Consider the following 13,272-nt stretch of genomic DNA (forward strand, 5'->3'; position numbering starts at 1 on the left):
GGCCGTCCTCCGTGTCCTTTTGGCTGGTGCCGGCGCCCGAAAGGGTTGGGCGTGACGGCGAACCGGAGGGCCGGGGCGTGGAGTGCATGGTCGTCGTCGTAGTTGAGTCCGATGATCTTGCTCGGTCTGTCGAAGTTGAACGGCATGGAAGGACGGCGGTGCCAATGCCGTTGTCGTCGTCGCCGTCGTCCGTAGCGAAAACGTAGGATACGTGGGATTCGATCTGTTGGGGAGTGAGTATTTTGGAAGGTTGCATCGCCGCATCTTGAAATTGATTTTTTTTTGTCTATCAATAAGTAAGTTCAAAAAAAACATTTGTTGGCATCTTCGATTTTTTTCTACAATTGAAATATTACTCATGAGTATCTTTGTTACTAGTAGACTGTGTCTATGGGAAAAAAAATCATAGTGATACAAAAATTATATAATGATAATAATAATGAAAAATTTAATACAACAATTTATATAAAATATATATAATATATAATATAATTAATCCATGCAATGATACATGATGGTACGACAACATGCATCATACGCAATATGCATAGACTTTACACCGGGTCAGTGATGAGCTATGCACACTGAAATCAGCACCCTTAATCTCTACATCTTTCTCATAATGAATCTGTTTCACTTATCAACTATTCAAATCTGTTTCACTTATCGACTATTCAAATCTGTTTCACTTATCGACTATTCAACTAGCATGCGAACTTATAGCAAAATGTAGCTCTTCCTTGACAGCTCTTAATAGATCATTCAACTCACGAATTTTGAATCCATGACATATATGATAGAGAACTGGGTGTCTTTGAGAACTGGGCGTGTTTGGTTCCCCTGCACATGCAAAGTCATATAGAGCTGTCCGAAAACATGTTTGGTTATTTGGGTCAGGTTCGCTCGGTAATCGTTTGATTACTGTGTGGACGTTTGTACTAAACTCTTCTTTCTCTTAATGAAAAACGTGCTAAGGCACGGTTACGAAAAAAAGGTGGATACAGACTGGTAGGATATGCTCGAATCGAGCTTTACTCCTGGACTTGGCTCAGTGGATGCAAGTGAGGGTGACAAACTGACGTGTTAGTCTCCCGAACTAGACAGGTTAAATCTGCCCGTTCAGGTAACCAAACACTTTCTTTTCTGAAAAATGGTTCCACTTAACATACGTCCCCTCATCCTTGATATACAATGCAAACCCTATCTAACAACCGAACACACCTTAAGGGATTGTTTACTCCTTATTACCAGGTGAAAAGCTTCCCTCCATCAAATTTGTTGTGAGAGTATTATAAGAAAAAGGGGTATTTTAGGGGTTCCACACCTTAGATTAAATGTGTTGCAAGAATAAGGTGAATATTCTTTCTAAATGTGTTGTAAGAATAAGGTGAAACATTCTTTCTCTGCACCCAAATTATTACTCACACCAATTCTACCTAAAAATTCTACTAAAATAATCACTTGGTCGACCGACTATGGTGGCGTTCGGGGAGCGAGGTGGGTGGTGGGGACGCTGCCCGTCGGGCTGGTGGGAGAGCCCGAGAGGCCAGTTGGACGTCGCACGCCGCGGTGGAATCGGCTGGTGAGAAATTTCAGCAGCTAGATGGTGCTCTGAGAAAAAAAAAAATCTGCAGTACAATAATCGAGAGCAAGAAGTCCTATTAACGATAGATCATCCAGTCATACCTACAGGAAAAAATGACGCGGCATTTATCCAATATATATATTGTCATCAACCAAGTCAAATTCAACTTCATTTTCGCATCGCCATCTGTAAAATGTAGGTATCACACTATCACTGGATGATTAGTGATAATCATGGGCCTTCCAAATTTCATCAATATCTGAGATGAATTATATATCTTGAGTTCTCTGTTGTTCTGAAACTGCATTGCATTACGACTGCCCAACAAAGTCACTGCCTTCAGCTAACCTTTCACCTTAATATTGGAAAATTGGTCGAGAGAGGCTCTGTCTGTTATGCAAATACATGATGAAACACTTTCAGCAAGGCATGGTGTGTCATTTCCTAACAAAAAAATACAAAGTAAAACACCAAAATAATAATTAATTAATACCATAGGCAAGAGGAAGGTTCACCATGATAAAATTTGGCCTTTTTCATAAAAAAAAAAGTTCATTGCTCGATCCATTCTAAGGTACGAAACACAACACATTAGCACCAGCGGGGGGCCATCCCGCTCCGCACCCCCAGGAGCCGCTAGAGAGCTAGCAGGCAGGCACGGCCACACGGCAGCCCGCATAGCGCCGCTTTCTTTGCAGCCCGCATAGCGCCGCTTTCTTTTGCGGGCTAGAGGCATATGCATAGAGTATTAAATGTAGACGAAAAAAAACTAATTGCACAGTTGGATGAGAAATCGTGAGACAAAACTTTCAAACCTAATTAGTCCATAATTAGACACTAATTGCCAAATACAAACAAACTGCTACAGTAACCAAAAGCCAAAAATTTTTTTGCATCTAAACACGCCCTAGGTGGCAGCCCGCGTGGCGCCACGAAAGCACCGTTCGTCCATGACCACGAGTACATCAATGAAAAGCTTGGTTCTCTAGAGTCAAGACGAGTACTCAATCGATATAAAAAAAAAAGACGAGTACTCAATCTATTTTAAATTATAATACGTTTTAGCTTTTCTACATACATTACTTTTACTATGTATCTAGACATAGTGTATATCTATGCTCATAGCAAATGCAACGTATCTAGAAAACGAAAGCGTCTTATAATTTAAAACGGAGGGAGTACAAAATTACAATCCATCACACATACTTCAACTAAATAAATACTGAAAAGCCACAAAAATACTGAAAAGAAAAAAAAAACTTATGTTCGTGGCCTCTGCTGGTTTGCAATCTCGAAAAATCAACCACTGCAGTGTCAAATGTCCTCTTACATGTATATCAGCATCAGGTCCTCCAAGGCATCTTTGAGAACACATGCCTGGCTGGATCTCCTGCGAACACACCAACCATCATGTTCAGTTCAGGGAAATTATTCAAAATCACTATTTTGTATTGTAGGCAGTATGGATCGCTATAGCTTATTATTTACATTCAAATAATAATACTGATAACTAATGGTTTCAGAATCTATATATCACACAAAAGAACATGTTTTGCACGAATGTATGAGACTGATTTTACTAGTTCATCAATCGAAAGAGAGATAATTAAGCCCCTTACAGCCATATATAGTGTTATAATTTAAACTAGCACATGGTTTCCCACAGAAACCATGAAATCAACGCAGAGAAGGGTTGCAGAAATCAAGTAATACATCAAGAAGTGTGTCCTTTAACGAGGGAAACACAAATAAAGGGTTCATCACTGCCTTAAGAATTCATTTTGGTTCACTCCTAAATTTCAGGTGAATATGAAAGAGGTGGCATATTGACATACTTTCAGAAAATAGTGAAACGGATTACTTAGGTTTCTACAAGTTTCCACTTTCCAGGTAGTTCTGGATAGAAATAGCAGTCCTATACAGTAATATACAGGAAAAGTACACCATGACCAACTATCCAATACATCAATATACAGGAAAGTTTGGTCGCTGATCGTTTTTTCTTGTTCTTTGTGGCGAGTATCTAGATTAATTTGTGAGGTGTGGTGTGTGCGTTTGTTCTCTGTACTCGGGTTTGGGTCCTTCCGGACTCGTGTACTGTTTTTTTCTACCTTAATGAAATGACAAGCAGCTCTCCTGTGTAGTTCAAGAAAAAAAATATATACAGGAAAGTTAAACTACTACAGATTGAAGAGCATCAACTATCATCAGGCAACAATTTAAATCACAAGAAGAGCCAAAAACCTCTCCACCAGACCACCACCACATCTCAGCATATAAGAGCAACACAGGATCAGAAACAGACCATCCAAGATTCCATCACCATTCACCCGAAAGCAAGAAAAAATTAAAGCCCAAAACAAACCATCCAAGATTCCATCACCATGCATCCGAAAGCATAGTTCAACTACAGACTACAGGGACAAGATTAACCAACCAAAAAAAGTATTGTTCTCCTCGGCCACTTTTCAAACTTTAGTAATGCATATTACCATATTATCAAATACTGTTGAGCAAATATTCCAGATTATTTATTTTAAATATCTGAAACTTAACTTTTGGAAACAGTAGTCAAGTATAACTGTATGAGATTGGTTGAAGCAGAGCATGCAAGTTTCTGTAGTTCAATTCTCAGATAGTTTCCTATTATGCAGATATCAGAACTAGCCACTATTTCTTTCTAAAAATGATTTGGTCATGCCATATCACCTACACAATAGCTCATGGAAAAGATTCTATGTACCATCCTTTTTTAGTGAATGCAGCAAAAAAAGCAAGAATCAACAACAGATTTCAAGATGCAGACTCAGCAGAGTAAACTGTAGCCACAGTGTCAAAGTCTATTAGCATACCTTCCAACAATTCTTCCACTTACTATTAGAAGTTCAGTAGAACAATTTGCAGAAAAGAAAGGATTGCCAGTGAACTATATTAAGCATCAGTTTAGTGGCAATCTGTAGCAAGGGTAGATGGTATTGAATGTATACATAAGTGCAACAGGAAAACTTAATTTGTAAAAAAGTTAAAGAACACAAAAGGGAGAAAAGCTAGCCTAAATTACAATCTTCTTATTACCCATTGAGAAGGATAAACACAGAAAAGAGTAAAACAAATCATTGCTGCCATGCAAGTTCAAGTATTGATGATCAAATATTAACTCAACAATAAAGATGAAATATTAAAAGGTAAAGTACCTCATATTGAAGCGAACAGAAATTTAAGGATGGTAGTACAAAACACGTTCACCAAAGACCTTATAAAAAAGAGTGAGTCTAGGCTCCTGCCAGATTGGCATTTTCTTCTACAGCAACCACCACAACAGCTTTCTTTAGAAGAGCCTCAACAGGCAGGTGTGAGTTTTCAACAGCCTTGGATATTGCTTGCCATTTTTCACCATGCTTTGGTTCTGCTGCAACACATCTTTTGAGAACGTCCTTTTGTGTGTCCACAGTTCCATGCTGAAGTTCAAATTTGTAGTACAATGCCCAAAAATCACCAATATCAGGAGCAAGAGTAACAGCCCTGTTCAACCAACTCCTAGCTTTATCAACCTTCCTGTCAAGCCAGAAAAGTTTGGCCACAGTTGCAATGACATGTGGATCATGATCACTTCGCTTAATAGCATCTGTACTCTTTCCTTTGCGCTGTGGGCGTGGTGCCATCTCAATAGCTGCAGCCCACAAAATACCACTTGTTGGACACTCTTGTAATGCCTTGGCCAGTAGAGCATCGGCTTCCTTTTTGTTCCCATTCCTCAATTCAGCTCGAATTGCCACAAGCCAGAGTTCAGGTGTAGCAGAGTTCTTCTTTCTAGCCATTGTGAGGACAGCACGTGATTTACTCAAGCCACTAATCTTCTCCTCTAGGCTAGCTAGAGAGAGCCAAAGAGGGATACAATTGGGGCAGTGCTTCAGGCCATTCTCAAAAACCTCCTTGGCCTTCGCTCCATTACCAAGTCGGTCCTCCATCTGTCCAAGCATTAACCACAATTTGAAGAATGAAGGGAATAGCTTCAAACCTTCCTCCAACAATCTCCTTTCCTCACCAACATTCCCCAATTCCCTCTCAACAATGGCAGATTTCATCCAAACCCTCTCTGTCCCTCCTCTTTCCCTGGCCTTGGCCAACAGCATTCTGGCTCTCTCTGGCTCATTGTTCTCAAACTCGAGCTTGAATGCAGCGAGCCAGATCTCTTCTGAATTGGGGATAGCAGCATAAGCTTCCTGAAGGATGGCTCGAGCAGCAGGCACGTCCCCAGCCAACCATTTCTCCTTTGCAGCCATAAGCCACAATACCTCAGCTCGTGGATTGTAGTTGACAGCTTTCTTGAGGAGCGCATCAAGTGACTCCCTAGTCCCATGGCTCTTCTCAAGCTGAGCCGCTTTCAGCCAAATACTCTTCTTAGTAAGGAACACAGTAAGCGCATGTGCATAGATGGCACGCGCTGTTTCAATTGAACCGCGCTTCTTGCATTCCTCAGCATCAGCAACCCATGTACGCTTCCGATCCTCATCATCAACACCAATGCCTATAGTGTTCTTCACAATAGCCTGGCAAGTCAAAACAGATCCAGCACGCTCCGCGGCTTCTGCTTCCTTTAACCATGCCTCCCTATCAATATCCATTCCTTCTCTCTGTAGAGACCTGATACCTCTCTCAATCACCTTGTTAACTGATTGTGCGTTCTCATTAGCCTCCTCTAGCTTCGCAGCTGTAATCCAAATGGCAGGCTCCTTGGAGAGCTTCTCCCTCGCCTTGTTAAGTACTTTCCTTGCTTGGTCATAGGTCTCCAGCCTCGCAAGGGCAAGCCAAAGCTCAACATGCAACGGGCAACACTCGACAGCCCTGTGAAGCAACAGCCTTGCATCCTCCTCATTTGCAAGCTCAACTACAGCCTTCCATAGTCGGACTGAATCAGGAATGTGCTCCAGCCCTTTCCTCAAAACCCTGCTCTTATTCAGATCACTACTCTCCAATTTTGCTGCCTGCAACCATAGCTTCACAGAATTTGGAATTGACATCACACCACGGGCAATTACAGCCTTTGCCTCATCTGGACTGGCCAAACGGCACGCCTCAAGCCAAACATCTTCGTTCTTGGGGCACTCCTCACAGCCACGCTGGATGAGCTGCCGAGCAACCTGAAGCTTGCCAGCAATCTCTTCAAGCCTAGCAGCGGCAATCCAACCAGGTGGGTGCTTAGGGTTTGTCTGCGTAACCGACTTGAGCAATAGCCGCGCCTTCTTGATGTCAGAGATCTCAGCATCGCTAGTAATCTTCATACTTTTCAGGTCTGTCAAATACCCTTTGGGGTCAACTACAGTGAGCCCAGAAACTGAATCTGACAGCCTATCCAACTTGAGCGAGAGCACAGTGCCACGGCCCTCGCCCACAGCTGTGAGATCGGTGACAGGAGTCTGCGCCCATGGCGTCTCTGTGCCGCCAGCCGCACGGCTCTTAGGGTCAAGCGCCGTGACATGCTCTTGCTCCTGCCGGGCCTTCTCAAGCAGAGTGTCCGGCACGGGCACGAAGCTCTCGAACCGCTTCTTCTTGTTGCGCAGCGAGTAGTCCCCAATCTCCGGTATGCTCTCCCACTCCTGCGCGGACAGATCGGCCAGCTTCCGCTTGAGATCAGCGAACTGCTCGGTGATCTTAGGGTTGGACGCGCGGTACTTCTCGATCTCCTGCTTGAGGCGCGCCTCGCGGCGGTCCTTGCGGCGCAAGTCCATCCTCTGGTCGATGCTCTCCCACACGGCGTCCGCCTCGCGGTCGTCGTCGTCGTAGTCGGCGTTAGAGAAGAGGCCGGCGTCGTTGCCCTCGAACTCGTCGAACTTCTGGTTCTCGTCGTAGCCCTTCTCCTCGTCGCCGCCGTCGTCGTCGCCGTCATCCTCGCCGGTCGGCTTCCCGCGGCCGCGGCCAACGGCGGGGCCCGCGGCGGCGGCGGCGGAGGCGGAGCGGTCGGGGAGGTCGGGCGCGGCGCGGGCCGGCCCGATGTCCGAGCGGGTGGTGAAGCCGGTCGCGCCACGGCCGAGCCCCGCGACGTAGTTGGGCGGCGGCTTGGAGTTGAGGAAGTCGTACCGCGCGGGGCGAGCGGCCGGCGGCGGCGGGAGCGGGGCTGGTGGTGTGGGTGTAGGGGTCGGGGTGGTGCCGGACATGACGCCGATGAGCGGGCACGTGGGGGAGGATGAGGGACGAGGAGCGTGGGGCGGCGGCGGCGAGCCGGCGAGGGAAGGGAGGCGAGTTTGGGACGGATTGGGGGACGAATTTTCCGGGGATATTTAACTTTTTACTATTATAACTATAACGGATGTCATCTTTTTCATATTAGTACAGCGTAAAAACAATCGAACAACGATTTTTTTTTTTTTAGAGTTCAACTTTCAATATCACCATGTATATATAATCCGGGAAGCACTTACACGTAACAAGATATAATAAAATTATTTCTCGCATTAACCATATAATTTACAATATGTCTAAGTCATTAAACATATCTCGGAGATCTTCATGGCCACTTCATGCGAACTTCATCCCAAATAATCAAAGATATCGTACCAAGCTTCTTAAAGTAGATATAGCTTCTTAAAGTAACTCTATAATTCATTTTTGATAAATGAAAGAAAAAATTGTATTTGATCTTTTTTAAAATTAAATAGTAGATATAGTCGTAAATATATGTGCGCAACCACGGTGGATATTTATCTGGTTGTTCCTCGGTTTTTTCCTCTCTCCCATCCTGTTTTTCTTTCTTCAGATGATTTTCGGGAATTAGAAAGCTAACTAATAAAAATTAATGAACAAAAGAAAAAAAGCATTTCTTCTTAGCATAATTAACTGATTTATCAAGTAAGTTTTAAGTACTCCATCTATTTTAAATTGTAAGTCGTTACAGCTTTTATAGATACATACTCTCTCCATTCCAAATTATAATTCGCTTTGACTTTTTTTGTTCATCCATTTTTCTATGTATCTAGACATATTATTATATCTAAATGCATAATAAAATGGATATACCAAAAAAAAATTAAAGCGACTTATAATTTAGAATGGAGGAAGTGGTTTTTACTATATATATAGACATAATATATATTTAGGTGTATAGCAAAAGCTATATATCTAAAAATTAGAACAAAACTAATTGTCTCTAACTTGCGTGTTCTATTTCAAAATGTCCTTTTATTTTCATAATCACGTGTCAAGTCGGTTCGTTTATTTTATAAACTCGGTCGGGGCGTGTAGTGTGTTACTTTTGTAACACAGTGGTCTAACTCCTCTCTTTGGAGGATGAAATCGGATATTTCTTCTATTTTTTTAAAAAATAGGCAAAATCAAATGTGCTAAACCTCTTCATCGATCTCCTCTCTGTGGGCCCGGACTGTAAGTGACCCGTTTTGCTTCCTTGTCCAGGGTGTCGCCAATGGTATTTTATGAGAAAAAAGGGGTAGACCTTTCTAGGTTTAGCCATGCTATAGATGTTCCACTGCTCCTACTAACGCGTGGAGTCACCAAACCAGATCCCACGTGTTCTTGACGGAAACATGCGAGTGGGTATGTTGGCAGGTCTATCGCCATTCCTTATTGACTCAATACCAGAACGGCATGAAGAGTTTTGGAAGGGGTGCGTCAGATGGGGCCGGGCTCGGCATGGGTTTTTCCATTATAATAACAATTCTGGAAATTGCCTTGATCGGAGTCATGGATCCCTCCTTCCTATTTACCTTGATTGACTTCCATATTTGTCTTGATTGACTTCCATTGGTTTCCATTTTACCGTAGCCTGCGGGATGTGTGAGGCTTGCGTTGAAGCCTGGGTGGGGGAGATCCAAATAACGTTGGCCATCGGATCAAGTTGAAACCTGTGAGAAAGGATTATGAGCAATAGATTTTAATGATACGGTAATCCTGGGTACAATTTCGTTGGTGCACAATGGTTGTAGTCTCTCAGCGGGTGACTTTTTTTTTGAAGATCTAGTATAGTTTTGATTGGTCCCTTATAGTAGAGATAACACTATTAAAATTGCTCCTACATATTTAGCATCGAGAGAGAGCATTTGATACATTCTTGCCATTTTCGCTGATGTGGCACGCCAACTCGATCTGACAGTATAGACTGGCCACGGGAAATGACATTTTTGCCCCTCAACTATTTCTTCTATCTCTATCCTTTCCTCGCTCGAGCTCCGGCCATGGCCAACGATGGGGTCCATGGCGGCGGCTGATAGGACATAGAAGCTGGGGGCGAGGCAGCCGGGGCCATGGCCTGCAGGTCCACAGCCGCACCCGACGCGGGCGACGAACATGGCAGCACTTGGAGCACACGTAGGAGCACGACCTCCTCGGTGTTGGCGACGAACATGGCGGCCCCATGCCTTCTCTTGCTCATGCTCCTCTGCTTCCTCGCCGGTGGAGGATGTGCATCCCCGACCACAGACGAGCTGCGCCATGTCTCTTCGTGCGCGGTCGTTGTCGGTACCGGCAAGCCAGCTTCCCCCGCCGGTGACGAACATGGTGGCACCTCGCCGGACCTAGGAGCTCGCGTGGCCAGAAGGGGAGGAGCCAGACCTTGCGCGCGTCGCTGGAGATAGGGGAGCAGCGACTGGTAGGGGAGGAGCTGGACCTCGCGCGACCGACCATGGGGGACGCACGTCGGGGATAGGGACGCACACGCGGTAGAGCCCGCGGCCGCGACAGAGCCCACGCGCGGTGGATCTCATGCCTGCGTTCGCCATCGGAGCAGCGCTGCTAGCTGGGTGGTGCGCAGACCACACGCTCACCGTCTTCATCTGCTGCTGCGCGCGTCTGGGAGGGAGGAGGAGGCGGAGCTGAGAGGCGCGTAGGCCGGGATGCATCTTTACCATTGCCGGCCATGGTTAGAGCTCAAGCAAGAGGATGAGACGGACGAAGAAGAAATAGATGAGGGCTAACAAAGTCATTTCGCATCCCACAGACACGCTGGCTTCCCTACATGTACTGCCACGTGTGCAAAAATGACTTAAAGTTATGAATTCTTCTCTCTTGATGGTAAATATGTAGGAACAATTTTAATAGTGCTATCTGAAGAGGTAACATGCGTTGCAATGGTAAAAAGTTAAATATCTCAATTTCGCGATTCGATTTGCGTCAGAGTCATGAGGGAAGGGATTGATTGAGGCGGTGACGACTGTGGAGACTGGAGAGAGGCGGTGCTGTTGCAGACAGATGTGTGGCTGGACCTAGACTAGAAAAGCTGTGTGTATTATTGGCCGAGCCCATGTGTACCTATCCTGTCTAGGTAATTTCCTAAGGACACCCATAATGTTTCAGAAAAGATGACTTTAAGCACTTATTATACGCTATATATATATATATATATATATATATATATATATATATATATATATATATATATATATAATACAATGATGCATCTTAATCATTATTATTATAGTAATACACCTCAAGCAAAGATTTCCTAAAATAAACCTCAAGCTTAAGGTACATCATAGGAGAATTAAAAAAACACTCAATCTTTAGCCATTGTGGGACAGAGAGGCTGGACAAGATTTTTCTATCCTACTAGGAACATCTCCATTGTGCATCTGCCATCTGGTTGTAACTAAATGAGTCAGCCACATTGCGCATGCTCTAAGATGAGAACTTCATTTTGTATATTGTCGTCTTCTCCTTTTATGTAAACTAATTTGTTGGTGCCATAACATCTCCAATAATTGGTAAACCAACTCTCTCAATCTGTTTTTAGAAAGAAAAAAGAAAAAAATCACTAGTTGAGTCTCTAAACGACGTTTCACAACCTCTACGGCCACCGTCCGAAGGGGTTAAGGGTTAAGGTACGCATCCCCCAGTCTAGCCACCGCTTGGCCCCAGCCGACATAGCTAGAGAAAATTAGGATATTAAGTGACCTAATTCAATCTTTCTTAGATTTCACGATTCCATCACATGGGATAAACTTTGTGTTTTGTGCTTGGCTATCTCTCAAACTCAGTTTTATTCATGCAATTTACTGTGCTTTACTTTCTTAGAGCTTATATTGTTGCATATCATCCCCAGTCGCAAGCCCTCACCTAGATGACAAGAGTAGAATTTAGGGCTTTCTTGTGTTACTAATTAAATTTGTCTATTGCTTGTTATTTTAGTTAGAGAAGGTACAATAACGAGCTTGTAACCAAGCTAGTCAGCATTTTTGCAGATGTGGAGGAGATAGGAAAGGAGAGAGAAGAGATTTTGGCTCTCATGCAAGCAACAAGCTAGGCATGAAAGCATAGGCATCTGTGGGCATAAACAAAAGTGTATGTGAGGAGGAATATAAAAGAAAAAGTAAGACATGGTACCATATAATAATAATAATAAACTTATTTATAGATAAATAGGAGACAACTATTGTATAGCTTCTGCTGGGTCCTATGGACCACAAGAAATGGAGTGATTTTTTTATGCTAAATCACATAGTCGCGATCAATGGAAACGTGCATTCAAGTAAGAGTTTGGCCTGGTTTGCATCGAGGCCAAGAAGAAAATTAGAGATGTGCTCATTAGGTGGTGTGAGAATTTCCCTTAATGTATTCTGCTTTTTTCTTTTGTGCTTTGTTTGCCTTGTAAAGTCTGTACATTTTGTATTTTTTTACATATATATAAAATACAAAAAATATAGGTAGGGGACTCCCCTACTGACCCTTTAAAAAAAATTATATAGTTTAGCTCTTATGACTTATAGCCAAGCACTTGGCTCTATTACTGACCTTGCTCTTAAGACCACCTTCACCCTCTAATCAGGATCCTTGGTCCCACATCCATAATTTTTTAGATGAGTTTAAGGAGGTGCGCGCTGCTTGGGCAGGCCATGGCTCCTCGGTGACAACTTCAACATGATTTATTAAGTGGAGGACAAGAACAACCACCTGCTGGATCTTTGTAACATGAGTCACTTCCGCAAGTTCTTAATGATCTTTTATAAGCTAGTTCTTAAATGATCATGGCTAGAGCAAGGAACAACAACACCAGACACATGACGCATTGACCGTGTCTTTGTCACAATCGATCGTCCAACAATTATGCTACAGTCCAACTCGATCCCACAGGTGAGCGGCGCCAACTGTTGTTGAAGCCTCTAGACTTCAACAATATAGTGTGGAAAGTAGTGAGGATATATGAGGTCATAAATACGGTTGTCATTCGTCTTTTCATTTTCTATGGGCGCACTATTTATACTGATGGCATATATAACATGCAGTTCGTTTTACTCTTAAACCTTGAGTTTGATCCCCAAAAAATTCCACTACAATTAAAGTTAAAACAGTCGTTACACTGCCAAAAACTACAAGGCTAAGTCAGAATTGGCTTCATCTGGACTACTTTGGTGGGGCACCCTCGTGAGTGAGACCGTAGTCTTCATTAATGTTTTCGAAGTGCGACACCTTCTTTGCTCGGAACACCAAAGGTGACTGTGCCTCGACACCTTCTTGACTTCTTCATGTATTCCGAATAGAGTTGAATTGCTCGGGACACCAAAGGTGACCGTGCCTCGGCACCTTCTCGACTTCTTCATGTATTCCCAATAGAATTCAACTTAGCGCCCCTTCGAAGATGCCCTTTAGAATGTGTTCCATCTAAGTCTCCCATTGAAAACATAGTTTGTGACAAAGAGCGGTTGGGGTTCCTTTGGGCCTAGGCATCTCCCAACAACTATATA

The 13,272-nt window shown here is 43.5% G+C and overlaps 1 protein-coding gene across 2 annotated transcripts; it reads right to left on the bottom strand.

The window, feature by feature from the left end:
- Positions 1 to 1,645: 1,645 nt before the first annotated feature.
- LOC136504358 (protein STABILIZED1-like) lies at positions 1,646 to 7,850 on the bottom strand. Of its 2 annotated transcripts, none has more exons than XM_066499269.1 (3): positions 4,780 to 7,850; positions 2,916 to 2,975; positions 1,646 to 1,975 (listed from the first exon to the last, which is right to left on the bottom strand). In XM_066499269.1, exon 1 carries the CDS (start codon positions 7,738 to 7,740, stop codon positions 4,858 to 4,860), a length of 2,883 nt encoding a protein of 960 aa, XP_066355366.1. In that variant the 5' UTR covers positions 7,741 to 7,850; the 3' UTR covers positions 1,646 to 1,975; positions 2,916 to 2,975; positions 4,780 to 4,857. The 2 variants fall into 2 exon arrangements, with proteins under 2 accessions (XP_066355366.1, XP_066355365.1); XM_066499268.1 differs by having other exon boundaries at positions 1,646 to 2,029.
- Positions 7,851 to 13,272: the final 5,422 nt, after the last annotated feature.

This window comes from Miscanthus floridulus, chromosome 14 (genome assembly GCF_019320115.1).
Source record: "Miscanthus floridulus cultivar M001 chromosome 14, ASM1932011v1, whole genome shotgun sequence".
Classification (NCBI taxonomy): Eukaryota; Viridiplantae; Streptophyta; class Magnoliopsida; order Poales; family Poaceae; genus Miscanthus; species Miscanthus floridulus.

Excerpts from the sequence above, each read along its gene's own strand:
- LOC136504358 (XM_066499269.1), bottom strand. The coding sequence starts at position 7,740 with ATGTCCGGCACCACCCCGACCCCTACACCCACACCACCAGCCCCGCTC.